We start from the raw sequence: 27,520 nt of genomic DNA, 5'->3' as shown, positions 1-27,520 counted from the left end.
CTGCCCACCTTGGCCTCCCAAAGTGCTGGGATTACAGGAATCACATTTTTTACAAATTGAAGGTTGATGGCAGCTCCGTGTGGAGCAAGTCCGTCGGCACCATTTCTCCAGTGGCCTGTGCTCCGTTCCTGCCTCTGCACCACGTGTTGGTCGTTCTCATATTTCAGACTTTTTCATTGTCATCGCCTGGTATGGTGATCTGTGATCAGTGACCTTTGACGTTAACTATTGTAATTGGTTTTCGGCAAAACCACGGACTGCCCCCATTTAAGACAGCAAACTTAAGACATGTTGTGTGTGTACACCTCCATCTGCCGCCTGCCCAGGGTTAGTGGAACATGCAAAGCTCAGAGGGTGGAGGCAGGGGTGGTTGCTGCTGAGGCCAGATGCTCAGCTAATTTTTGTATTTTTAGTAGAGACAGGGTTTTACCATGTTAGCCAGGCTGGTCTCGAACTCCTGACCTCAGGTGATCTGCCCGCCTCGGCCTCCCAAAGTGCTGAGATTACAGGCGTGAGCCACCACGCCCAGCCCCAAAATATAACTTTTAATGGCAAAACCGCAATTACTTTTGCACCAACCTAATATCGACATTAACAGAAGTGATTGTAACCCCTGTGGATGACTTTGAGGGTTCAAGACTTCAGTGCAGAAAGTCACTGCCAATGTGGTGGAAACAGCAAGAGCTAGAATGAGAAGTAGAGCTGAGATGGGATGGAATTGTTGCGTTCACATGATCAAACTTTAATGGATGAGGAGTTGCTTGTTATGGATGAGCAAAGAAAGCGGTTTCTTGAAGTGGAATCTGCTCCTGTGAAGATGCCATGTGCATTGTTGAAATTAACAAAGAATTTAGAATATTCTGGGTGGGCATGGTGGCTCACGCCTGTAATCCCAGCACTTTGGGAGGCCAAGGCGGGTGGATCACGAGGTCAGGAGATCGAGACCATTCTAGCCAACACGGTGAAACCACATCTCTACTAAAAACACACACACAAAAATTAGCCGGGCGTGGTGGCGGGCGCCTGTAATCCCAGCTACTCAGGAGGCTGAGGCAGGAGAATGGCATGAACCTGGGAGGGGGAGCTTGCAGTGAGCCAAGATTGCAACACTGCACTCCAGCCTGGGCGACAGAGCGAGACTCCGTCTCAACACACACACACACACACACACACACACACACACACACACAAAGAATTTAGAATATTCCATGAACTTGGTTGATAAAGCAGCAAAGGGTTTGACAGGATTGACTCCAATTTTGCAGGAAGGTCTTGCCTGGGTAAAATCCTATCAAACAGCATCACATACTACAGAGAAATCTGTCATAAAAGAGGAGTCAATCCATGTGGCAAACTTCATTGTTGTCTTATTTTAAGAAATTGCCGTCCAGGTGGGGTGACTCACACCTGTAATCCCAACACTTTGGCAGGCCAAGGCAGGCGGATTACTTGAGCTCAGAAGTTGGAGACCAGCCTGGGCAACATGGTGAAACCTCATTTCTATAAAAAATACAAATATTAGCCAGGTGGGGTGGTGTGCACCTGTAGTCCCAGCTACTCGAAAGGCTGAAGGAGGAGGTGGCTTGAGCCCAAGAGGCCGAGGTTGCAGTGAGCCAAGATCACACCACTGCACTCCGGCCTGGGTGACAGAACCAGAGCCAGACCCTGTCTCAAAAAAAAAAAAAAAAAAATTGCCACAGTCACCCCAGCCTTCAGCAACCACCACCCTAATCAGTCAGCAGCCAGCAACATCAATGCAAGACCCTCTACCAGCATACTTTATCAAGTATAACTTGATAAAGGCTCAGGTGATTGTTAGCATTTTTTAGCAATGAAATTTTCTTTTTCTTTTTAAAAATGGAGTCTCGTTCTGTTACCTAGGCTGGAGTGCAGTGGTGTGATCTCAGCTTGGGTTCAAGGGATTCTCCTACCTCAGCCTCCTCAGTAGCTGGGATTAGAGGTGCCCACCACGACACTTGGTTAATTTTTGTATCTTTAGTAGAAATGGGGTTTCACCATGTTGGCAGGCTGGTCTCGAACTCCTGACCTCAGGTAATCTGCCCACCTTAGCCTAAGTGCTGGGATTACAAGTGTAGGCCACCGCGCCCAGCCTGTATGCACCGGGGAACCAAAAACGATTGTGTGACTTGTTTTACTGTGATACTCGCTTAATTGTGGTGGCCTGCAACTGAACCCACAGTATCTCCAAGGTCGGCCTGTACCTAGAAGTGACGTGCATTTTACTTTATAACAAGTGCTTGCAGGCCACAGTGGCTCACACCTGTTATCCCAGCACTTTGGGAGGTGCATGGCAAAACCCCATCTCTACCAAAAATACCAAAAATTAGCCAGGTATGGTGGCACATGCCTGTAATCCCAGCTACTCAGGTGGCTGAGGCAGGAGAATTGCTTGAGCCTGGAAGTGGAGGTTGCAGTGAGCCAAGATTGCACCACTGCACTCCAGCCTGGGTGACAGAGCGAGACTCCATCTCAAAAACAAACAAACAAGAAAACAACTGCTGCAGTGTTTTCCCAAGTGACTCATTCCAATTTGCATTTTCTCCAGCAGTTTATGAGAGTCCCAGTTGCTCCACGTCCTCGCTAACATTTGATATTACCAGTCATCTAATTTTAGCCATGAAATATAGCCATTAGCAGATGTGTGGTGGCTGAGGCAGGAGAATGACGTGAACCCGGAAGGTGGAACCTGCAGTGAGCCAAGATCGCGCCACTGCACTCCAGCCTGGGGGACAGAGCAAGACTCCACCTCAAAAAAGAAAAGAAAGGAAAAGATTTCTGGCCGGGCGCGTTGGCTCACACCTGTAATCCCAGCAACTCAGGATGGTGAGGCAGGAGGCGGCTTGAACCCAGGAGGCGGAGCTTGCAGTGAGCCGAGATCCCGCCACTGCACTCCAGCCTGGGCGACAGAGCAAGACTCCGTCTCAAAAAAAAAAAAAAAAAAAAAAAAAACAACTCTCTAAGGGTCACAAAGATTTTCTCCCAGGTTTTCCGCTAAAGTTTTCTAGGTCTTGCATTTAGGCATCTGGGCCATTTCAAGTTCACTTTTGTTGTGGTATGAGTGGGGTCCAGGCGCAGGTTTTGTGTGTCTCTCTCTAGTCGTCCCAGCAGCGCTTGTTGAAAAGATTGTCCTTTTCCTGTTGAAATCCTGTGACACGTTTGTCAAAGATCCGTTGGTCATGTGTGTGTGTGTGTGTGTGTCTGTTTCCGGACTCTCGATTCTGTTCCGTTGATCTTTTTGTCATTCTTTCACTAATACCACGTTGTCTTTCTAACTAGAGCTTTATGGAAAATCTTAAAATCAGATAGTATGAGTCTTTGATTTTGTTTTACAAACTTATTTTGGTTACTCTAGGTCCTTTAGGTTTCCATTTAAATGTTAAAACTTGCTTGTCAGTTTCTGGGGGGAAAATGCCTTCCGGGATGTGACTGAAATTACATTGCGTCCATAGATCAATTTGAGGAGAATTGAGGCCTTAATAATATTAAATCTTCTGCTTCACGGACATGGCAAATCTCTCCAGTATCTTCTTTTTTTTTTTATTTTTGAGTCAGAGTCTTGCTCTGTCACCTGGGCTGGAGTACAGCGGAACAATCTCAGCTCACTGCAACCTCTGCCTCCTGGGTTCAAGTGATTCTCATGCTTCAGTCTCCCAAGTAGCTGCGACCACAGGTGCACACCACCATGCCCGGCTAATTTTTTTTTTTTTTTTGTATTTTTAGTAGAGATGGGGTTTCACCATGTGGGCCAGGCTTCTTTTCTCTATTGATAGTGTCTTATCCTTTGAATAAGTGTTTATTTGAATATTCAAGAAGTACTTTCTTCTTGGACTAGAATAATACCTTCCATATTTTTCCTACATCTATCCCCAAGTCTTTCGATTCTCTTTTCCAAGCAACCTGTTACTGTTTCATAAAAGCCTTTCCAGATACATTTCATGCATGCATATGCATTATTCTCAGGCGTTTCTCTCCACTTAAAAATCACCCGTGGCAGCTTGGTGTGTCCCGCTCTGTACCTCGGTTTTTCTTGTGCTGTGTCTTAGAGTCATTTCACATCAGAACACACAGAAATCACCGTTGTTCTTTTCAGTTCTCTTCACACTGTGTTCTAAATGATGCCTGTGCCATAATGTAATCATCCTCATCGATCCATAATGAGGCCCTTTCCTGTTTTTTGTCTTTTTCTGATGTCATCAGTGTATCAATAAATATCCACACCCATTAAACATAGATACCGGATGGCCAGGCGTGGTAGCTCATGCCTGTAATCCCAGCACTTTGGGAAGCCAAGGCAGGCAGATCACTTGAGGTCAGGAGTTCGAGACCAGCCTGGCCAATGGGGCTAAACCCTGTCTCTACTAAAAATACAAAAAAAAAAAAAAAAAAAATTAGGTTGGCATGGTGGCGCATGCCTATGGTCCCAGCTACTCGAGTGGCTGAGGCATGAGAATCACTTGAACCCAGGAGGCGGAGGTTGCAGTGAGCCGAGATCATGCCACTGTACTCCAGCATGGGTGGCAGAGTGAGACTCTGTCTCAAAAAAAAAAAAAAAAAGATACTGGATGACTGGGCGCAGTGGCTCACGCCTGTAATTCCAACACTTTGGGAGGCCGAGGCAGGTGGATCGCTTGAGGTCAGGAGCTCGAGACCAGCCTGGCCAACGTGGCAAAACCCCATCTCTACTAAAAATACAAAAATTAGCCAAGCATGGTGGCGCACACCATGTAATCCCAGCTACTTGGGTGGCTTGAGGCTGCAGTGAGCTGAGATCATGCCATTTCACTCCAGCCTGGGTGACAGAGTGAGACACCATCTCAAAAAAAAAAAGAGAGACAGACAGAAAGGAATGTTTAAAGTACAGCAGAACATCTCAGAATAATAGGAAAACATGCCTCACATACAAACAAAAATTCAAATCCTCATGCTGAAGCATGAGAATCACTTGAACCCAGGAGGCAGAGGTTGCAGTGAGCCAAGCTCATGCCACTGCACTCCAATAAATACAGGATTTGAATCTGTATTTTAGATCTGATTATCCGATATCTGTGTTTTAGAGCTTGATATTAATGACAGGTATCTCATCGCAGCATGCTAAGGGGAAAGACAATAGAATTTGAAGCGCGCCCGCTGGTGTTCCCTCAGCCACACCATTTCCTGCGGACCTTGGGCTAGTGATTGGAATGCTCTGAGTCTCAGTGGCCACATCTGTAACGCTGGACTCTTTCCTTCCTAGGACTATTGTCATGGTTAAGGCAGATGGGCAGATGAGAACCCCCAGCCCAGCTTCTGACCCACGTGTCGCTTTCCTTCTCCCCATAATCATAGTACAAAAGAGTTGTCAACGTGGACTTTCCATAGGTAATAGTTCTGTTCATCCATTTGAAAATAATAGTTGGCCGGGCGCGGTGGTTCACGCCTGTAATCCCAGCACTTTGGGAGGCCGAGGTGGGCGAATCACAAGGTCAGGAGATCAAGACCATCCTGGCTAGCACGGTGAAACCCCGTCTCTACTAAAAATACAAAAAACTAGCCAGGCATGGCGGTGGGCGCCTGTAGTCCCAGCTACTCAGGATGGTGAGGCAGGAGAATCACTTGAACCCGGGAGGCAAAGCTTGCAGTGAGCAGAGATCACACCACTGCACTCCAGCCTGGGCAACAGAGCAAGACTCTGTCTCAAAAAAAAAGAAAAAAGAAAAAAAGAAAATAATAGTCAAGATTTGGTTATTGGGTGCAAAATACAGTGAGGGAGAAGGAACGAGGCCCAGTGTTCAATAGCATGTCACAGTGACCACAGTTCACAGTAAGTTAGTGTATATTTCTGAATAGCTAGAGGAGAAGATTTGGAATGTTCTCCACACAAAGGAAGGATCACGTGTGAGGTGATAGATGGCCAGTTACCCAGATTTGATCGTGACATGCTGTATGCTTGCGTCAAAATATCACATGTACCTCTCAAATATGTGCCAATCTATCCATAAAAATTTTTAATCGAAACATTTTTTAAAGATTTGGCTACTATTTAAAAAGTTGGTTTCCTGCTGGGTGCAGTGGCTCACGCCTGTAATCCCAGCACTTTGGGAGGCCAAGGCAGGCACATTGCTTGAGCTCAGGAGTAGGAGACCAGCCTAGGCAACATGGTGAAACCCCATCTCTACAAAAAGAGTTTAAAAATTAGCCAGGCATGGTGGCGCACACCTGTAATCCCAGCCACTCAGGAGGCTAAGGCAGGAGAATCACTTGAACCCGGGAGGCGGAGGTTGCAGTGAACCGAGATCGCACCACTGTACTCCAGCCTGGGTTACAGAGTGAGACTCTGTCTCAAAAGATAAATAAATAAAAAAGAGTTGGCTTCCTAATTTATTTCTCTATGCATTGAGTTCTACTTAGTGAGCTCCCTCGTGTGGGGCACAGCTCTGTGCACTGGCTCTCTGATGTCTCACACGTAACTGGCTCTTCCCCCTCCATTTCTGCAGAGAATGCCAGCATCAAGCCAGGTCCATCGACAGTGAGATTGAGGCCTATAAGAAATCCATCATGAAGGAGGAAGAAAAGAACGAGAAGCTGGCGAGCATCCTGAACCGGACAGAGACGGAAGTCAGACTGCTGCAGAAGCTCACCACCCAGTGCCTGACCAAGCAGGTGGCCCTGCAGAGCCAGTTCAACACTTACAGGCTCACCCTGCAGGACACAGAGGATGCCCTCAGCCAGGACCAGCTGGTGAGGCCGGGCCCGCCCCACAGGTCACGCCTGGCACGCTGTGGTGCCTCTTCAGGCACATCCACCCTGTGGCTCCTCCTCTCCAGGAACAAATGATACTCACAGAGGAGTTGCAGGCCATCCGCCAAGCCATCCAGGGCGAGCTGGAGCTCAGGAGGAAGACAGACGCCGCCATCCGGGAGAAGCTGCAGGAGCACATGACCTCCAACAAGACCACCAAATACTTCAACCAGCTCATCCTGAAGCTGCAGAAGGAGAAGACCAACATGGTAGGCCCCTGCCCCAGGGTGGGGCTGTGCGAAGTCGCCTGCAGCCTGTGCATGTGAGGGCAGAGGCGTACTGGGGGCGGAGAGGGCGGAGTCAGTGTGAGCAGAGGGCCCTCGTGTGCTCACGCCTTTCCATGGCGTTCCGGTTGTAAGGGTGATACATTTTTACTGTAGAAAGCCTAGAAATAGGCCAGGCGCGGTGGCTCAGGCCTGTCATCCCAGCACTTTGGGAGGCCGAGGCGGGTGGATCACCTGAGGTCAGGAGTTCAAGACTGGCCTGGCCAACATGGCAAAACCCTGTCTCTGCCAAAAATACAAATAATTAGCTGGGTGCGGTGGTGGGCGCCTATAACCCCAGCTACTCGGGAGGCTGAGGCAGGAGAATCGCTTGAACCTGGGAGGCAGAGGTTGCAGTGAGCTGAGATCATGCCATTGTACATCAGCCTGGGTGACAGAGCGAGACTCCGTCTAAAAAAAAAAAAAAAAGAAAAAGAAAGAAAACCTAGAAATACAGAAAGGCATAAAGAAGAAAATGAGACAGCTCTAGGCCCACCATCCAGAGGCAACTTTTTTTTTTTTTTAATTTGGTAAATTTCCTTCTGGAAATTTTTTTTTTTTTTTTTTTTTTTTTTTTTGACGCGGAGTCTTCACTCTGTCGCCCAGGCTGGAGTGCAGTGGCACCATCTCGGCTCACTGCAAGCTCCGCCTCCCAGGTTCACGCCATTCTCCTGCCTCAGCCTCCCGAGTAGCTGGGACTACAGGCGCCCGCCACCGCGCCCGGCTAATTTTTTGTATTTTAGTAGAGACGGGGTTTCACCTTGTTAGCCAGGATGGTCTCGATCTCCTGACCTCGTGATCCGCCCGCCTCGGCCTCCCAAAGTGCAGGGATTACAGGCGTGAGCCACCGCGCCCGGCCCCTTCTGGAAATTTTTAATACAGAAATACATTTGCACCCACCCACAAACATACACATGTAGTCATTCTCACACATGCAAACACATTCACACACACGAACACACATGCAATTGCACGTGCCCCCACGCACACACAAGGAAACGCAAACTCACATATACACACACCACACACACAAACTCCTACACACACACACACACTCAAACTCCTACACACACACAGTCAAAATCCTACACACATACACACACTCAAAGTCCTACAAACATACACACTCAAACTCCTACAAACACACACATACACAAGCACACACCTTATGCAGCACTGGACTCAGGCCCATTTTCTTTTTCTTATTTATTTATGTATTTTATTTTTTGACACAGGGTCTCTGTCACCTAGGTGGGAGTGCTGTGGCACAATCACAGCTCACTGCAGTCTCGAATCCCTGGGTTCAAGTGGCCCTGCCACCTTGGCCTCCCAAAGCCCTGGGATTCTGGGCCTGTGCCACTGTGCCCAGCCCCCAGGTCCATGTACATCCATTTGTGATTAATATCACTGAGCTATGGCACAGAGAATGGGAGTCAATGAATCTTTGCTACTTGTATAGCTTTTCATTTTGCTGTATTGACCGTATTCAACATAACATTTCCTCATGCCACCAAATATTCTTCAAAACCTCAATTTTCATTTCTGTATAACATCTTATCCTACAAATGTACATATTTTGTTTACTAAGTCTCTTGTTAGGCACTTCAGGCTGTTTCTCGTTTTTATTTTATCTTATTTTATTTTGTTGTTATTTGTTTATTTTTTTGAGATGGAGTTTCGCTCTTGTCACCCAGGCTGGAGTGCAGTGGTGCCATCTTGGCTCATGGCAATCTCCGCCTCCCGGGTTCAAGCAGTTCTTCTGCTCAGCCTCCCAAGTAGCTGGGATTACAGGCATGCGCCACCGTGCCCGGCTAATTTTTGCATTTTTAGTGGAGACGGGGTTTCACCATGTTGGCAAGGCTGGCCTCGAACTCCTGACCTTGTGATCCACCCGCCTCAGCCTCCCAAAGTGCTGAGATTACAGTGTGAGCCACCGCATGGCCAGCTGCCAGTCAAAGGCAGATTTCCCTGGGGGGCCCTGGGGTGTGACCTCAACGTGCATTCCATGGCAGGGCACCCCCGATTCTGAGCTCACGTTCACTTCCCCTGGGATCTTGCTTTATCCTTTATCGCCTGTGGTAGGGGGTGGAGGGGACTTGTGTCCTTAGAAAAAACAATTCCTTACTTGAATGGTTTTTTCTTTGCCTCTTCCTGAGGGGTAACCCTCTCCCACCGGCCTCAAGCAGGCCCCTTTGGAGGACCCCCCCAGAGGCTGCCACAGACCGCGCCATTTCCAGGGCACATCCCAGCAGTGGGGCCTGTCCAACAGTCCCCATTTTAGTCTCGGGGAGAGTGACGGATTCCCGATGCCAAGCTCTGCTGGTTTTGCCCTCCTGAGGAGTGGGAGAGGAGCTGGCCAGGCAGAGCTGAAGGGCGTGGTGGGTGTGAAGGAGCCTGTCCAGCCGTGCTGCTACGCTGCCAAGTCCAGTTCCCAATCCCCAGGCCCCAGGCCCCAGAGCCCCAGGGCCCCAGCCGAGCCCCTTTCTGGGCAGCCCGATAGGTCATGCCTGTACTGCTGCCAGTTTCCAGAAGAGGGCAGCAAAGAGTCTTGGACCAACAAATTCGTCTATTACGACAATTTTCCAACGGATGCCAGTCCAGCTGTTGAAAACGGTACCTCCCACCTGATTTTTGAACTGCTCAAAGCCCCATGGGCTGATAGAAGGTGGGCTGGGGCGGCATATCTGGGAGGAGGAGCAAAGTGTGGATGGGCGGGACCACCCGTCTGGAGCTGGCCGTCATGGGGTCCAGGCAGTTAATCCAGGAATGGTGTAGAGGCCTGGGGGGAGCCAGAGTGGGGTCCGCATGGACCACAAACAGTCGGGAGTGGAGCAGGGGAGGCAGGCCTGGCTGTGATGGGGGAGGGACTGAAGGGGACTTGGCGCCACAGCCCCTGCGGGGCAGCTGGGGAGGGGGGAGGCAAGAGTCCTTGTGGGGCCCAGATCTCAGGGTGACCTTGGCAAAGGAGGAGGCTGCAAGTTGACATTGCCACACAACTCCGGATACTGGAAGCTTCCACTCCAGGTGGGCAGGGTCTGGGTTCCGCACTCTGGGGATGCTGGGTCTCCTGGGAAGTCACCTATGGTGGCCGGCGAGAGACATGGAGCCCACAGGCGTGGTGGGAGGAGAAGCTCAGATGGCCCTGAGGAGGCTGGGGTAGGCGGGACCCACAGACGTGAGAGAGTTGAGGCCTTGTGTGGCAGGAGCCGACGGGCAGGGGTGGTCAGGGCAGACACGTGGCCTGAGGCCACCTGTCAGAGCCACGCCCTGGGGAAGAGGACCCCGTCCCAGTGGTGAGAGCAGCTCCCTATTCCCAGAGCAGCTCTGGCCGTACCATTGCAGCCGTAAGTGTCACTGCCTCACTCCTGATTCTCACAAACGTTCTCACAAACGTCCTCTCAATAAAATCCCCATTGCCAGAAGGGATCCAAAAGAATCTGTCTAGTGCCTCCAAAGAGCCCACAGAGGAGGCCAGCACTGGCTGCTCAGACCTGCAGGACAGCAGGACGGGTCAGAACCCACAGAGGAACCAGGGTCCAACGATTGCTTCTTGCTTCATAAACCATGCTCCAAATGTGACAGAGTGTAGCACAGCCGTTAAAACTTAGAGAACGTTGTCAGATTAAAAAGCAGGTTAGCACCCAGTGTGTAGGGTGTGATCCTATTTTTATTTTGGAGAGTTATATAGAAAAGCCTGGAAGGAAAAATGGATTCAGATGGGAATGGTAGCTAACTTGTGTCAGAATTGCGGGCAATGGAATGTGTTATCCTCTATTCTGGCCTGTTTTTTCACATTTCCTCACAATGTGTGTGCTCCTATTTAAGAAGTGTGTTAGTCACACTGCTGTAAGGAAATACCTAAGACTGGGTAATTGATAAAGGAAAGAGGTTTAATTGACTCACCGTTCCACATGGCTGGCGAAGCCTCAGGAAACACAATCATGGCAGAAGGCGAAGCAGGCACCTCCTTCACAAGACAGCAGGAGAGAAAAGAGTGTGTGAAGGAGGAACCGTCAAACACACAAAACCATCAGATCTCGTGAGAACTCACTCACTATCACAGGAACAGCATGGGGGTAATGGCCCCCATGATCCAGTCACCTCCCACAGGGCCCCTCCCTTGACACGTGGGATTACGGGGACACAATTCAAGATGAGAGGTGAGTGGGGACACAGCCAAACCACATCAATAAGAAAAGTGAATACCATGATCTCCCTTTTATGTAAAAACCCAACATCTGGGTTCCAACAAGCAGGTTCCCTGCTGGGGCCTCGAGACGGCGGGAAATCCAGTCTCCTGCTCTCAGGACTGTGAGTTTGGAATTTCTCCAGAGGAACATCCCGACCGTCAGGGAACGGTGGATCGGTAAACTCGTCCCAGGCCTCTGGTGGGGGCAATATTCACAGGCATTTCCTTTCATCAATTCAGATGACACATCTTTCCAAAATCGACGGCAACATTGCCCAGACCACCCTGGACATCACACGCACCAGCAGCAGGCTGGACGCACACCGGAAGACGCTGCTGGAGCTGGACCAGGACGTGAAGAAAGTCAACGAGCTCATCACTAACAGCCAGAGCGAGATCTCCCGGCGCACAATCCTCATCGAGAGGAAGCAAGGGCTCATCAACTTCCTCAACAAGCAGCTGGAGCGGATGGTGTCCGAGCTGGGGGTGAGGTCCCGGGCAGGGAGACTCAGTCCCCGGCTGACTGTGGCACCTGGCGGGGCAGAGTTCCCTCAGGTCCCCTATGGTCAGACCTGAACTCCCGGAAGGCACAGAGCTGCCTCTTTCCCCACCCACTTTACAGACAAAATGGCACGTGTGCCAAGCGCTCTAAGTCATATTTTTCTGCACAGGGCCAGAGCGCATTCAGGCTTTGTGGCCAGCTGGTCTCTCCCACAGTGACACAGCTCTGCCTCCATAGTGAGAAGGAGTGTAGATAAAATGTAAAGGAATGGGCATGGCTGTGTCCAATCAGATGTTATTCAAGGCCACTGAAGTCTGAATTCCAAATAATTTTCACCCAGCACGAAATATTCTGCTGCTCTAAGAGTAGTAGCCTAATGCGTTTGAGGCCTGATGCCATATACGTCATCCAGGTCCCTGTACTCTCAAAGCCCCTTTGGGTTCCAGATGCCATATACGTCATCCAGGTTCCTGTCCCTCTTTGAGGGACTCTCAAAGCCCCTTTGGGTTCCAGAGGCCCTACCCATCCTGCTGGTGCACCCACCATGGGGAAGCTAGAGGGGGCTCCAGAGCCCCTTAGTCGTATTTCCTCCAACGGTGTCTGTGGCTTGCAACCCTGCTGAGAGCTAACTTGAGCCCCTCAGCCTTCGTCCAGTTTCATGACCTCAGGGGTCCAGACCCTCTGCAGCCCACTCACAAAGACATTTGAGCCCAAGAAGGCTAATTTTGCTTTTTTTTTTTTTTGAGACGGAGTCTTGCTCTACTGCCCAGGCTGGAGTGCAGTGGCGCCATCTCGCTCACTGCACCTCCGCCTCCTGAGTTCAAGTGATTCTCCTGCTTCAGCCTCCCAAGTAGCTGGGACCACAGGTGTGCACCAGCACACCTGGCTAATTTTTGTATTTTGGGTAGAGACGGGGTTTCACCCTGTTGGCCAGGCTGGTCTTGAACTCCTAACCTCGGGTGACCTACCCGCCTCAGCCTCCCAAAGTGCTGGGATTCCACGCATGAGTCACCACACCTGGCCCCAATTTTGCTTTTTGATGAATATCCCATCTAGGGGGAAGAAGTGGGGCCCCTGGAGCTTGAAATCAAAAGGCTGAGCAAGCTGATCGAAGAGCACAACGCCACGGTGGTCCAGGCCCAGGTGACCTGGCTGCGCCTGCAGCAGGAGATGGTCAAGGTGACACAGGAGCAGGAGGCACAGCTGGCCTCCCTGGATGCGTCCAAGAAGGAGCTCCACATCATGGAGCAGAAGAAACTACGAGTAGAAAGTAAGAGCTGCCATGCCCGTCCCTGCAGTGATGCTCAGACAAGCTCTGGGGCGGGGGCACCTCCCACGGGAGGGACACTCAGTGGGGCACGTCGCTGGATTTGCACGCAGCCTTGAAAGCAAATAACAAACGCGCGTGCTCCCCATATTTTGTAAATGTGAACCACTGCCTGCCCAGCTGCCCAGTTCGCAGTCACAGCGGCAGGGTTGAGAAATGTCACGAAATGTCTCCAAACTCACAGACCTCGGAGCTCTCCTCGAGAGAGGAGCGTGGAAGGTTACCATCCCCGCCAAGCCAGGGCACTCAGGTGGAAGCACTGGCACGGGAAGAGCCAGGGTCCTGCCAGGCGGGCTCCTGGTGCTGTCCCCACATCACCTCCAGTTGGGCTTAGAAAACCATTCCGCCAGGACTCCCCAACGCTTCTGAGGCCCAAGGGGCTGCCAAAGCGCCAGGGTGCCTGGAATGAGGGAGGCGGGCATCCTTCCTGGACCACTCTCCACCCACATGGCCACCTGCCGAGACATCCCGGGTCCCGCCTGGTCTTGGGTCAGGGATCCATGCTGGTCAGGCCTGCAGCAAGGCCCCCATGGGAAATGCTGCCCAGACACATCGCGTGCCCTTCTGGGAGGTCCTGCTGCCTCTCGCCCTGCCCTTGGGTTGCCCAAGCCCATCTTTTGGTGAGTAGCGAGTCCTAAAAGACCCTGTGGAGCTGTCAGCTGAATATCGGTGTCCCAAGGCAAGAGGTGCCGAAACACCATGCTGTGAGATGGGATCGCCCATGGAAAGGGCAGAGAGAGGGGCTCACATGCCCATGCCCTGGGGCAGTCAGGGCACACCGTGGGGACAGCAGGAGGAGACAGAGAAGCCCTGTGAGGAGTGGCCAGCGGATGAACCAACTGTGGCCTCTCGTGCCCTCCACTCATCTTCACATCAAGAAGGGCTGTGGTTTTCTGCCCCTACCCCTGAGCTTGGCTGGGGCGGGGCAGGGGTCTAAGGGCCCCGCTCTCCTGGAGACTCACAGTGTCTGAGCATCAACCAGGTCCCCAGGCTCCACAGATCTGCGCGTGTCCTGGGGGAGGGAGCCTGGCCCTCCCACACACCCCGCCCACACCTGCTGGCTGTCCCCACAGGCGGGTCCTCTCAGTTCCCTCGGAGGACCAGGCTTTGGGAGCTTAGCCGCCGAGAAGAGACCCCTCTCCTCTCCTCTGTCCTGGCAGGGGTGAGATTCAGGCAGGAGCACTGGGAAGGACAAGAGCGAGGGGATGAAGGGAGCTACAGGGAGAGACAAACCCCGGCTCACCTCTCAGACGCCGCTGCCCGCAGGCGAGGACCCAGACCCTCCCGGGGTCTCTCCCCAAGTCTCTGTTCTCTGCCATAGGCAAGATTGAGCAGGAGAAGAAGGAGCAGAAGGAGATCGAGCACCACATGAAGGACCTGGACAACGACCTGAAGAAGCTCAACGTGCTGATGAATAAAAACCGGTGCAGCTCGGAGGAGCTGGAGCAGAACAACCGGGTGACGGAGAATGAATTCGTGCGCTCACTGAAGGTCAGGCCGCGTCCACACGGTCCCGGGGCTCGGGACGATGGAGGGCGGGGGGACTCGGGGGCACGGTCCCTACGGGGGGTGCTCTGCACCAGGACGTAACTTCCACACCCGTTCAAGATACTTGTAGGGGGATTAGAAATCCAGCCTTCAGCCCTGCCCTCGGTGCTGGGACAGAGGGCACCAGCCCCGGCACCCACAATCCCGCCCTCGGTGCTGGGACGGAGGGCACCAGCCCCGGCACCCACAATCCCATGGCCCTCCCATAGCTGTCCCGCCCCGCCCCTGTGCAGGACGCTGAGAGGGAGACCATCAAGATGCAGGACAAGCTGAACCAGCTCAGCGAGGAGAAGGCGACCCTCCTCAATCAACTGGTGGAAGCAGAGTGAGTCGCAGTCTCCAGCCACACATGGGTCATGAAGGTCACTGCACCTGCAGGCCTCTGTCCGTTGAAGACCATGTACGAGGCCGGGTGTGGCAGCTCCCACCTATATCTCAGTGCTTTGGGGGGGGGGGTGTGTGTGTGTGTGTGTGTGTTTTGTTTTGTTTTGTTTTGTTTTGTTTTTTCTTTTGGAGACAGTCTTGCTCTATCCCACAGGCTGGAGTGCAGTGGTGTGATCTCAGCTCACTGCAACCTCTGCCTCCCGGCTTCAAGTGATTCTCCTGCCTCAACCTCCTGAGTAGCTGAGATTACAGGTGCACGCCACCATGCCTGACTAATTTTTATATTTTTAGTAGAGACGGGTTTCACCACGTTGGCCAGGCTGGTCTTGAACTCCTGACCTCAGGTGATCCGCACGCCTCAGCCTCCCAAAGTGCTGGAATTACATGCGTGAGCCACCGTGCCCGGCGATCCCAGTGCTTTGGGATGCCAAGGCAGGAGGCTCCTTTGAGGCCAGAAGTTTGAGACAAGACTGGGCAACACAGTGAGACCCCATATCTACAGAAATGTTTTAAATTGGCCGGGCATGGTGGTGCACGCCTGTAGTCCCAACTACTCGGGAGGCTGAAGTGGGAGGATCACTTGAGCCCAGGAAGTCAAGGCTGCTAGGATTGCACCACCGCACTCCAGCCTGGGCAACAGAGCGAGACCCTGTCTTTAAAAGAAGAAAAAGACCACCTGGGCATGGGTCTGGAACCCACCCTAGTGGATCCCAGATTCCCCACAGAGCTCTGCCTGCCACCCTTGGCAGCAGCTCTTGAGCCAAATGAGTTACTGCTAGAAATTGAATGGCTTTCTTTGCTATAAAGATTTTAAATATCCATTATTTTATGGTGTCTGATTATTAAAGTACCACACAGCCAGCTCTAAACATTTTAAATTATACAATGCGTGCAACGTAGCCAGGAAAAATTGCATATAATTCCAACGCTCTTCACTTCCCAGAAAACCAATGTCTAGCTATATTCCTTTCTTGTTTTGCTCTGTTTTTTACACAAATGGGGTTGTTTCAGAAGTTCCCCTTTGAAGCACTTTAGTATTTTCGTGGCCATCTTTCCCGGTCACACACGTGGGCCCACATCTCCCTGTGGAAAGGGTGCGGAGCAGGCGTGGTGTGGAGGCATCATCCTTTTCTCAGTGTGCTCTGGAAGGGATGAATAGCACAGGGATTGCCTGTTCCTTGCGGTTTGATAGAATCCAGGCAAAAAACCACCTGGGACCAATGCTTTGGGGGGCTTGTATCTTTGGTGACATTTAAATAGCTTTTAGACTATTGGTGTATTCAGGCCTTTTACTTCTCCTTAAGTCAGCTTCTATCAATTATACTGACTTCCTCAGCTCCTACAGTTATATATCCCTGTTCTCTCTCTCTCTCTTTCTTCCCTACCCCCATCTCCCTCTCTCCCCCTATATGCCAGAGGCTGGTAAACGTTTGCATAAGGAGCCCAACAGTGAACGTTTCAGGCTTTGAGAGCTTCACGCTTTCTGTCGCAGCTGCTTGGCTCTGCCATGGCAGCTGAGAGCCTTGTAAAGCCTTAGAGCTCACCGAAGCATCAGAAGAAAACTCCTAATTTCTTACACTGCCTCTCCTACCTCTCAAGACACCAGATTATGCTTTGGGAGAAAAAAATCCAACTGGCAAAAGAGATGCGTTCTTCAGTGGATTCCGAGATCGGCCAGACGGAGATCCGGGCCATGAAGGGCGAGATCCACAGGATGAAGGTGAGGGGAGGAGAGCCGCGTGGCAGGGCCTGCTGGGTGCCAGCCCTTGGGCTCCAGAGACCTGGCCACACCAAGGCCCTCGGCTGCCCCGGGGCTCCGGTGGGAACCACATTGGCCACAGTGGCTGGTGGCAGCGGGTGAGATTTCCGGGGAGCGACCCACTCTAGCAGAGTGACCTGCACTCCAACGGAGCACTGGCAAAGTGCACGTCCCCCTTGACCCAGCTTTCACGGCATCTTGTTCTTGCTGTGCAGAAATACTGTGGACAATACCACGCACACACAAGCGTGTGCGTGTCATTTCGCAAAACACTGTTTTATTCCTACTCCATGTAATCACAGCACTCCGGTATTTTTAAATGCCAGCTGTAACCCTCAAATTTCGTGACCCTCTAATGTATCCCACTGGGAGACAGAGTCTCACACCACAGAAAGGCTCAGTGAGCACCCCCGTCTCATCCCTCACAGCCACATTTTCTCTTCAATGAAATTAGATTTCATTGCCTTTAAAAGCCTGGTAATTAAATTGCAAGTGATAATCAAGCTAAAGGTTCAGGGCCTTAAGGATAACAATAAGAGCAGTTCATAACATTAATGGGTCTCATTTTCACAATGCCATGCTAAATAAAAATTCCTCTGCTGAGTTATTTTCCAGATCAAGTGCATATGCTAATGAGACGTTGTGTTTAAAAATACCCAATTTAATTGACTTTTCACATTACAGAAGCCACGTGTGTTGGCTGGAGCAAGCCAAGTTCTCCCCCACAGAGTGGGGGGCAAAGAGAAGGTCCGGGCTGTTCCTCCCTGTCCCTCCTTTCCCAGCTCCCCTTCCTCAGCCAGGGCGACCGTGTCAGCCACTGCAGGGAAAAGGCCTCTCACCTTCTCAGATCTCACACAAATGCACAGGCAGGGCTTGCCTTGGCCCTACATGGATACTAACCCATTCTGTAACAGTTATAATATATATTATGGATATTTCACAATTTACAGATCCAGTCCCACGTTGGTGAAAATTCAGGTTGTTTCCAATTTGTTGTTGGCGTTGTTTTGTGCTAGACACAATGTGTGTTAGGGTTCTCCAAAGAAACAGAACCAGTAGACTACACAGAGAGAGAGAGAGACAGACAGACAGAGAGAGAGAGATTTATTATGAGAATTGGCTCTTATGATTATGGGGGCCGAGAAGTCCTAGGATTGGACATCTAATCTGCAGACCCAGGAGAGCCCCTGATTCAGTCAAGTCTAAGGGCTGAGAAGGAAGCAATGGTGTCATCCCAGCCTGGTGTTCCCCTACCCCCGCCCCACCCCGCCCCACCACCTTCTTCTGCCTTTTTGTTCTACTGAGGCCCTCAACAGACGGTGATGTCACCCACCCTGACGAGGGGGATCTTTACTCTGTCCACTGGTTCAAATGCCCATCACTTCCAGGGACACCCTCACAGACCCACTCAAAACAGAAATCATGTTTTCTCAGCTATCCAGGCATCCCTTAGCCCAGTCAGGTTAACATAAAATCAGCCATCGCGGAGCATTATGATCACATTCTTCCTTACTGGTTCTTTTTTTTTCTCTTCGTCTTCTAGACTAGGTTCCCAAAGGTGAGATTCCTAAGTCAAAGGGTGTATAAATTCTGACTGTAACAGCCTGACATTTTACTTGTCTAAAAAGCACATGGCGGCTGTCATAGCCGTACCTTCTCCTCAGTTCTGGTGTGATTTATTTTTTTTTTTTTTTTTTTTTTTTTTGAGGTTTTTCAGTTGAGTGGAAGCTCACAGATTACAGTATTCAGCCCTATGAGGATTTTCTGGGTTATTTTGTTTTGTCTGTTTGTTTGTTTTTTGTTTTGTTTTTGAGACAGACTCTCTGTCGCTCAGACTGAAGTGGTGTGATCTTGGCTCGCGGCAACCTCCGCCTCCCAGGTTCAAGCAATTCTCCTGCCTCAGCTGCCTGAGTAGCTGGGATTACAGGTGTGTGCCACCATGCCTGGCTAATTTTTTGTATTTTCAGTAGAGATGGGGTTTTGCCATTTTGCCCAGGCTGGTCTCAAACTTCTGAGCTCAGGCAATCCACCTGCCTTGGCCTCCCAAAGTGCTGGGATTGCAGGAGTGAGCCACTGTGCCCAGCCAGCCCTACAAGTTTTGATAGAGACGTACAATCATGTAGCCATTGCCACATCATGATATATTTCCTCATCCTCGAATTCCCTCATGCCTTCTGTAGTCAGCTCACCGCACACCCCAGCCACCATGACAGCCACCAATCTGTCTCCATGCCTGTCGTTTTGGCTTTTGCAGAATGTCACATAAATGGGTCAAACAGGGTGAGACATGTTGAGCCTGATTTTCCTTCCTTAGCCTCATGCATTTGAGATTCTTCTGTATGGTGAAGTCCAATTACACAGTCTGTTCTCTTCTTTTGGAGACAGGGTTTCGCTCTATTACCTAGGCTGGAGTGCAGCGGTGTAATCATGGCTCACTGCATCCTTGACCTCGTGGGCTCAAAGGATCCTCCTGCCTGGGCCTCCCAAAGTGCTGGGATTATGGGTGTGCACCACGGCACCCACCCCTCAGTCTGTTCTTCCATGAGTCGTTTCAGTAGCTTATCTAAGGAGCCTTTGCCTAGCTGAAGGTCCCAAAGAGCTTCTCTTCTATTTTCTTCCAGAAGCTTCCTGCTTTTAGGTTTTACATTTAGGTCTATAATGTATTTTGAGTTAATTTTTGTGTATGGTACAAGCTGTGGATTGGGGTTAATTTTTTTTTGCATTTGGATGTCCACTTGAGTCAGCCTTGCTTGCTTACTGAAAAGACTGCCCTTCCTCCACTGAACTACCTCCCAGGCCTTGTTGAAATCAGCTGACACATTTGTGTGAGTTCGTTTCTGGGCTGTTTTGTTTTACTGATTCATGTTTCTGTCCTTCACCAATGCCCTACTGTCTTGATTTCTGTAACTATGTACTTATGAAATTCCTCTGACTTCCTTTTTTTTTTAAAGACAGAGTCTTGCTCTGTTGTCCAGACTGGAGTGCAGTGGTGCTCACATCTCAGCTCGCTGCAACTTCCGCCTCCCAGGTTCAAGCGATTCCCCTGCCTCAGCCTCCCGAGTAGCTGGGACTACAGGCATGAGCCACCACACCCAGCTAATTGTTTGTATTTTCAATAGAGATGGGGTTTCACCGTGTTGGCCAGGCTGGTCTCGAACTCCTGATCTCAGATGCTCCACCTGCCTCGGTCTCCCAAAGTGCTGGGATTACAGGCTTGAGCCACCGCACCTGGCCTGTTTTCTTATTTCTTAACATTTTTTAGGAGTTCCTCATATATTGGGTTATTAACCCCTGTCTTCAATACCTATGAAAATAGTGTCTCTGGCCTGTCATTGCCTTTGCCCTCTGTTTAGGGGCTCTTTCTCCCCACAGACTTTTTAGTGTGTCTTCATGGCTCCAAGTCACTTTATGGTACATGTAAACCTGAGCGAGCTTGGTCTCCCTTCACCCTGCTGATCTTCGGGATTCTTGCCTGTTTTTTCTTTTACATCAACTTTAGGCTTAACTTTGATAAGATAAAATGTCCTTATTTTAAACACAGAGTTTGGGCTGGGCGCGGTGGCTCACGCCTGTAATCCTAGCACTTTGGGAGGCCGAGGCAGGTGGATCACTTGAGGTCAGTTCAAAACCAGCCTAGGCACCATGGTGAAACCCTGTCTCTACTGAAAAATACAAAAAAAAAAAAAAAAAAAAAAAGCTGGGTGTGGTGGCAGGTGCCTGTAATCCTAGCTACTTAGGAGGCTGAGGCAGGAGAACTGCTTGAACCTGGGAGGTGGAAGTTGTGGTTAAAACAAGATCGTGCCACCGCACTCCAGCCTGGGCAACAGAGGGAGACTCCATCTAAAAAAAAAATTTTTTTTTTTTTTTTTTTAAAAAGGCTGGGTGCAGTGGCTTATGCCTGTAATCCCAGCTTTGGGAGGCCAAGGTGGGGAGATCACGAGGTCAAGAGATCGAGACCGTCCTGGCCAACATGGTGAAACCCCATCTCTACTAAAAATACAAAAATTAGCCAGGCGTGGTGGCAGGCACCTGTAATCCCAGCTACTCAGGAGGCTGAGGCAGAAGAATCACGTGAACCCAGGAGGCAGAGGTTGCAGTGAGCCAAGCCGCTCCACTACTCTCCAGCCTGGTGACAGAGCAAGACTCTGTCTCAAAAATATTAAAAAATTCACGCCTGTAATCCCAGCACTTTGGGAGGCCGAGGCGGGCGGATCACAAGGTCAGGAGATCGAGACCACGGTGAAACCCCGTCTCTACTAAAAATACAAAAAATTAGCCGGGCGCGGTGGCGGGCGCCCGTAGTCCCAGCTACTCGGGAGGCTGAGGCAGGAGAATGGCGTAAACCCAGGAGGCGGAGCTTGCAGTGAGCCGAGATCGCGCCACTGCACTCCAGCCTGGGCGACAGAGCGAGACTCCGTCTCAAAAAACAAACAAACAAAAAACTATTAAAAAAAAAAAAAAAAAACGCAGTTTGGTGGGTTCTAACACACACACACATCTACGTAGCCACTGACACCATCAAGACATAGAATCTTTTTTTTTTTTTTTTTTTTTTGCTTGGTTGCTTTTAGTTCTCATGCCTCCTTGGTCGCCTCAGGTCTCGGCCATTTCTCCGCCTTGCATTGTCTGCCTGTGGATTCCGGGTTCCCACCCAGGGCTGCGGCCTCCATGTCCCTTGTTCCTCCTGGCGGCACAGGCATCACTGTTTCCCCGCCGATCCCCGTACATGTCACCTGAGGATGAGCGAGGCCAGCGCCCCGGCCGCTCTCTCTCTGAGGCTGCAGCTCGGGCCTGCCCCAGCCCCAGCCCCTCTGTCCTGTCTCCCAGGTCCGGCTTGGGCAGCTGCTGAAGCAGCAGGAGAAGATGATCCGCGCCATGGAGCTGGCGGTTGCCCGCAGAGAGACCGTCACCACCCAGGCCGAGGGGCAGCGCAAGATGGACAGGAAGGCGCTCACCCGCACCGAGTTCCACCACAAGCAGCTTGAGCTGCGCCGGAAAATCAGGGATGTTCGCAAGGTAGGGAGCAGCGGAAAGGAAGCTGGGCGCCTGCTTCTCCCTCTGGGACTCAAGGAACACTCCAGGAAGGCGTCCTGCTGGGTCCGGGGTGAGGATGCAGAGGCTGTCAGAGGGGGTGTGCTCAGCCCTGCTAACCTGCTGCCGGGTGCCAGGTCTGGGGTGAGGACCCAGAGGCTGTTAGAGGGGCTGTGCTCAGCACTGCTAACCTGCTGCTGCCACGGGCCTGTCTCTGGGAGTTTGCAGAATGCCCACACCGGACAGAGATGCTCACAGCCAGGGACGGCCATGTTTCATTCAGCCCCTCCCTGTATATCAGAGGTGGCACTGGGGAGGTAGAGAGTTCTGGGGAAGAGGCTGGCTCATGCTGGGGAGCCTGAGTGGGCACCGGGGACCAGCTAATGGGAGCGTGGCGGGCTCCCCAAGAGCCTGCATCCCGGTACACCAGGCCATGTCCACTGGGCCTGCGCTGGGAGGGCCCAGCTGGTGCTGTCCGGTGCTGACTACCTCAGCTGTCGCCAGCCAGGGGCCCTGCACTCACACTTCCCAGGTTGGCTCCATGGCCCCACTGACCCACTGTGTGACCTCAGAGCTTGTGGGCCTTGCCAGACCTGCAGGGCCTCGTCTGCTGGGGGGTGGGGGGCAGAGTTAAATGTGACGGCAACCACAGCCATGGGTGGGTAGGTGGCCTTGGGGACAGCTGACAGCATGGCTTGGAGCCACGCTGGACCATTCCTGACTGGGGCATACAGTCTGACCTCCCAGAGCCTTGGTTTACTGACCTGTGAAATGGGTGCCTACCGCTCAGAGTCACCCAGAGGGTTCCCTGGAGAGTGCTGAAATCACCCCTGTAGGGAAAGGCTAGCCGAAAACGACAGACATGCCTGGGCTGCTCATTTGGAAGTAACTGGAAGTTTCTGGAGAGAGGCGGAAGAGCGGCCTCTTCTCAGTCCTTGTCCGCCACATTGGCCATTCCTGATGTCCATCCCTCCCTCAGCTTCCTAGCCCAGCCCCTGACCACTCCTTGCTGCCCTGGGCACCACCTCAGTCCCTTGCCAGGACCCCCATGCCCACCCCTCACCCCCGTCTGCTCCAAGCAACACACTCTAGTCCCAGGCCCTGCACCTCACACGACGCCATCACTGACGCACAAACAGGTTCTTGTCCTCACCCCTGCCATCCCCCCGGCAAAGACCTTCCATGTCCCCAGCCAGCCCTGAGAGTCACTGTGTCTCCTCCATCATCCTCTGGACCATGTCAGCTGCCAAACGCTGCTGCCGGGCTTTCCTTTCTCTTAATTGTGCTGCTTTCCCGGAGGGCGGAATGAACACCACACAGATGGCGCCAGCCTTGCCTCCCCCTCAGCAGAGGCCCCCACCCTCCTCTTTCCCAGGCTCCCCAGCCCGCCTCTGGGCCCTTACAGCCTCAGCCCTGCCCTTGGCACACGGCTGCTGAACTGTGCCGGTCCCCTGCCCGGGGAAAGACCCACTGCATGGGGAGCCCCAGAACCGCTCAGGCCCCCATATCTCGGCCACACCCGCCTTAAGGGAGCAGTGTGCAGCGTGGGCCGGCTGGGCCTGGCATCTCCCAGGCCTCACCTCTCCAGCCCACCCATTCCTGAAGGCGGCAGCTCCCATTCCTCTTTGTGAGCCTCCTCAGATGGAATGTGTAGAAGGTGCCTGGCAGGTCCTCCCAGCCTGACTCTTCCCTATCTGCCAAGTAGCCGGGCTGCAGGGGCCCAGCGTGGTCCTGTGACTCTCCTAGGCCACTGAGGAGTGCACCAAAACCATCCTGGAACTGGAAGAAACCCAAAGAAATGTGAGCAGCTCCCTCCTAGAGAAGCAGGAAAAGCTGTCGGTGATACAGGCAGACTTCGACACACTTGAGGCCGACCTCACCCGGCTTGGGGCTCTCAAACGACAGGTAAACATGTCCCAGGAGGTCACTGGGGATGAAGGCCATGGAACGTGCCACTCGCACAGGGGTCCTGCCTCCCCTAAGTTCTGTCCTCTCTTGATCCCAGGCCAGTGATAGCACCACCGGCTGCTCACATGTTTGTGGTTTTGTGATTTGTTCAATTGACAAATGTTGATGGAGTATCTGTTACGGGCTGGGCTCACGTTCAATGTGCGAGGGTTGCAAAATAGAACACAAAAGACAAACATCCCTGCCCTCCTAGAGGTTATCTCCTGGGGCAGGAGGACAGATGATGAGCGAAATAATTTTAAAAGATACAGTGGGCCGGGCGCGGTGGCTCAAGCCTGTAATCCCAGCACTTTGGGAGGCCGAGGCGGGCAGATCACGAGGTCAGGAGATCGATACCATCCTGGCTAACATGTTGAAACCCCATCTCGACTAAAAAAAAAAAAAAACCAAAAAAAAAACACACACAAAAAACTAGCCGGGCGAGGTGGCGGGCGCCTGTAGTCCCAGCTACTCGGGAGGCTGAGGCAGGAGAATGGCGTGAACCCGGGAGGCGGAGCTTGCAGTGAGCTAAGATCATGCCACTGCACTCCAGCCTGGGCGACACAGCGAGACTCCGTCTCAAAAAAAAAAAAAAAATACAGTGTATTTGCATGATGGTACACGCCTGTGGTCCCAGCTACTCAGGAGGCTGAGGTGGGAGGATCGCTTGAGTCTGGGAGGTCGAGACTGCAGTGAGCCAAGGTTGTATCACTGCACTCCAACCTGGGTGACAGAGGGAGATCCTGTCTCAAAAAAAAAAAAAAGAAAGAAGAAAAAGAAAAAAGGAAATGGTGTGTTAGGTGGTGGTAAATGCTTTGGAGGAAAATAAACCAGAGAAAGAAGCGTCAGGGGCATTGGGGTGAACTGAGGGATTGACAGTTTGAGTCAGGGTGATGTGGGGAAGCCCCGCGGAGCAGACACTAGAGTCCAGACCTGAAGGAGGGGACGGCCCACAAAACCACCCCAGGCAGATGGGACAGCCCAGCCAAGGCAGGAGCCTGAGACTGCACAAGGGCTACCAGAGGCCAGTGGGGCAGGCTGGGGAGGTTAGGGTATGTAAGACCCAGGCAGAGGGCGGGCCCAGACTGTGTGCGGCCTTGGGGAGAGCACCATCATGACTTTGGACTTTTCTCTTGGGGAGGTGGGCACACAGAGGAGGGCGTCGGGGCTGAGAGGTGACTTGGACTTTAGCGGGCTCCCCCAGCTCTGATGTTGCATGTGGATGAAGTGTGGATGCAGGGGGGCGTCTGCAGCTATTGCAGTGCTTCAGGGTGGCCCCTGTGGGGCTGGCGAGAAGCCATCAGACTCTGCATATGTGTGATGCCAACATCGCCCGGTGGGATTCCTGCCGGGTTGGCTGTGGTGTGAGCAGAGACTGGGGTGGAGAATGGCTCCAAGGTTCTGGCCTGGCCAACTGAGATGATGAGGGGAGCATGCCTGGCACTTGACCTGACACATGGCACATGTCAAGAAGGTTGCCTAAGCTGGGCACAGTGGCTCACGCCTGTAATCCCAGCACTTTGGGAGGCCGCAGAAGGTGGATCACTTGAGGTCAGGAGTTTGAGACCAGCCTGGCCAACATGGTGAAACCCTATCTCGACTAAAAATACAAAAATTAGCCAGGCATGGTGGCAGGTGCCTGTAATCTCAGCTACCCAGGCGTGGTGGCACGTGCCTGTAATTCCAGCTAGTTGGGAGGCTGAGGCAGGTGAATCGCTTGAAGCCAGGAGCCAGAGGTTTCAGTGTGCCGAGATTGTGCCATTGCACTCCAGCCTAGGTGACAGAGCGAGACTGCCTCAAAAAAAAAAGGATACCGGCTGGTCTCAGTGGCTCACACCTGTAATCCCAGCACTTTGGGAGGCTGAGGAAGGCAGATCATGAAGTCAGGAGATCGAGACCATCCTGGCTAACATAGTGAAACCCCGTCTCTACTAAAAAATAGAAAATATTAGCCGGTGGTGGGCGCCTGTAGTCCCAGCTACTCGGGAGGCTGAGGCAGGAGAATGGCGTGAACCTGGGAGGCGGAGCTTGCAGTGAGCCGAGATTGCACCACTGCACTCCAGCCTGGGCAACAGAGCAAGACTCTGTCTCAAAAAAAAAAAAAAAAAAAAAAAAAATAATGCCTCCTAGATGGCGATGATGGATGACCCATAAAGGCACAGACCCAGTGCCTCTCAGTCTCTTCCCTGAGATCCAGGGGTGCAACGCCTTCATGCCGTCCCTTTTCAGGCGTAGGTCTCACCTCCTTTTCGGCATTTCCTGGAGTCTGAGTTTGTGGGGGGCCAGCAGGTGTCTTTCTTCCGGTTTGTATAGTCCTATATGGAGTCTCTTTTCCTACCCAGAACCTTTCAGAGATTGTGGCCCTGCAGACGCGCCTTAAGCACCTGCAGGCTGTGAAGGAGGGGCGCTACGTGTTCCTATTCCGCTCCAAGCAGTCCCTAGTGCTGGAGCGCCAGCGCCTGGACAAGCGGCTGGGTCTCATCGCCACCATCCTGGACCGCGTGCAAGACGAGTACCCCCAGTTCCAGGAGGCCCTGCACAAAATCAGCCAGACGATCGCCAACAAGCTCGAGTCACCGGGGCCCTCCTAGGGAGCAGCTTGGGCTCCGCCTTGCAAGGCCTCCAGGAAGAGATCCGGAATTGTGTTTATTATGAGGGACTTGGAACTTTTTGTGTTCCTAAAAACCACAGGTACCCTCAGAAGGGCATTGTTTAAGAGAAATAAGCCAGCCCCACCCGTAGGAATCTTTTTAGCCACTCAGCAGTTTAATAAACCAAGTAAAATTCTAGCATTTCCCATGGCATCCCAGTAAGCCTCCCATTGCAAAGACAGAGCCTGTGACTGCAAACCCACACTCCCACACTGGGCTTACTCGTCCAGGTAACACTTTGCTTTGCAGCACTCCCAAATCTGCACGTGCCTCTCACAGCACAGCACTGGCACCGGTCTGCAAGCTGCTAGGCTGAGCAGTTAAGGCAGCTCCAGCCAGCCTGGCCTGGGAGACTGCTGCTCCCCAGCACTTCCCTCTACTAGGTGCATCTGAAAACCCATAAACCACCTTCTTTTCCAGATTTTCCCACCCCACCCCTTAGAAAGCTCAGGTCCCTTTTCCTGCCCCCACGTCCCCATTTGAGTTAAATTCAGATCCACAACTTGCAGGAGAAAGTCAGTGGCCCCAGACACACCTAACAGGGTAAGCACTGAAATAAGAGCCCGCTGGGGCATCCACACCAAGGGACTATGCCCCAGTCTGCCCACCTATCTCTTCTCCATCATTAGCCAGCGCTCTTTCTCCCTGGACTTCCAAGTACCAATGACCTTGGGGCTTCTTTGCAGTTTAAAGGGAAAATGCTCTACAAAATAATTTCTCTTTCAAACGTATCAGTAGAAGAATAAAATCTTTTTTTCTGAATATCTAAACCTTTCTGAGTAACGCTTACTTATTCTAAAACATTGTAGAAATACAGAAACCACAACAGAGGTGGAATGGGGGGCCTTTTTTTTTTTTTTTTTTTTTTTTTTAACAGAGTCTCGCTCTGTCTCCCAGGCTGGAGTGCAGTGGCGCGATCTCGACTCACTGCAAGCTGGAAGCGGGGCTTTTAGTACCCCTATGCCGCTAGCCAGGGACACCACCTCCGTGTTTTGGTGTGGCTCCTTTTGTATTTCTCTGCACATACATTTTATTAGGCAAGTTAAGGTTATAGCGTGTGTTTTTTGTATCTCACACCTAAAAATGTGTTCCTCTTAATGTAAGCATTTTCTCATTTTATG

At 51.8% G+C, this 27,520-nt stretch overlaps 1 protein-coding gene across 1 annotated transcript in view; it reads left to right on the top strand.

The window, feature by feature from the left end:
• The window catches only part of CCDC40 (coiled-coil domain containing 40), a 62,894-nt gene extending 35,728 nt beyond the window's left edge, over positions 1 to 27,166 (top strand). The window contains exons 11-20 of the mRNA XM_050764186.1: positions 6,495 to 6,738; positions 6,825 to 7,007; positions 11,491 to 11,736; positions 12,809 to 13,022; positions 14,401 to 14,570; positions 14,861 to 14,952; positions 16,611 to 16,731; positions 21,598 to 21,786; positions 23,548 to 23,706; positions 26,091 to 27,166. Coding sequence (XP_050620143.1) covers positions 6,495 to 6,738; positions 6,825 to 7,007; positions 11,491 to 11,736; positions 12,809 to 13,022; positions 14,401 to 14,570; positions 14,861 to 14,952; positions 16,611 to 16,731; positions 21,598 to 21,786; positions 23,548 to 23,706; positions 26,091 to 26,339 — 1,867 coding nt within the window. The 3' untranslated portion in view covers positions 26,340 to 27,166. The remainder of the gene's footprint in view (positions 1 to 6,494; positions 6,739 to 6,824; positions 7,008 to 11,490; positions 11,737 to 12,808; positions 13,023 to 14,400; positions 14,571 to 14,860; positions 14,953 to 16,610; positions 16,732 to 21,597; positions 21,787 to 23,547; positions 23,707 to 26,090) is intronic.
• The last annotated feature ends 354 nt before the right edge of the window (positions 27,167 to 27,520 follow it).

This window comes from Macaca thibetana, chromosome 16, assembly GCF_024542745.1.
Source record: "Macaca thibetana thibetana isolate TM-01 chromosome 16, ASM2454274v1, whole genome shotgun sequence".
Lineage (NCBI taxonomy): Eukaryota > Metazoa > Chordata > Mammalia > Primates > Cercopithecidae > Macaca > Macaca thibetana.
The sequence above is the reverse complement of the archived record's forward strand: the minus strand, read 5'-3'. Positions and strand labels throughout refer to the sequence as shown.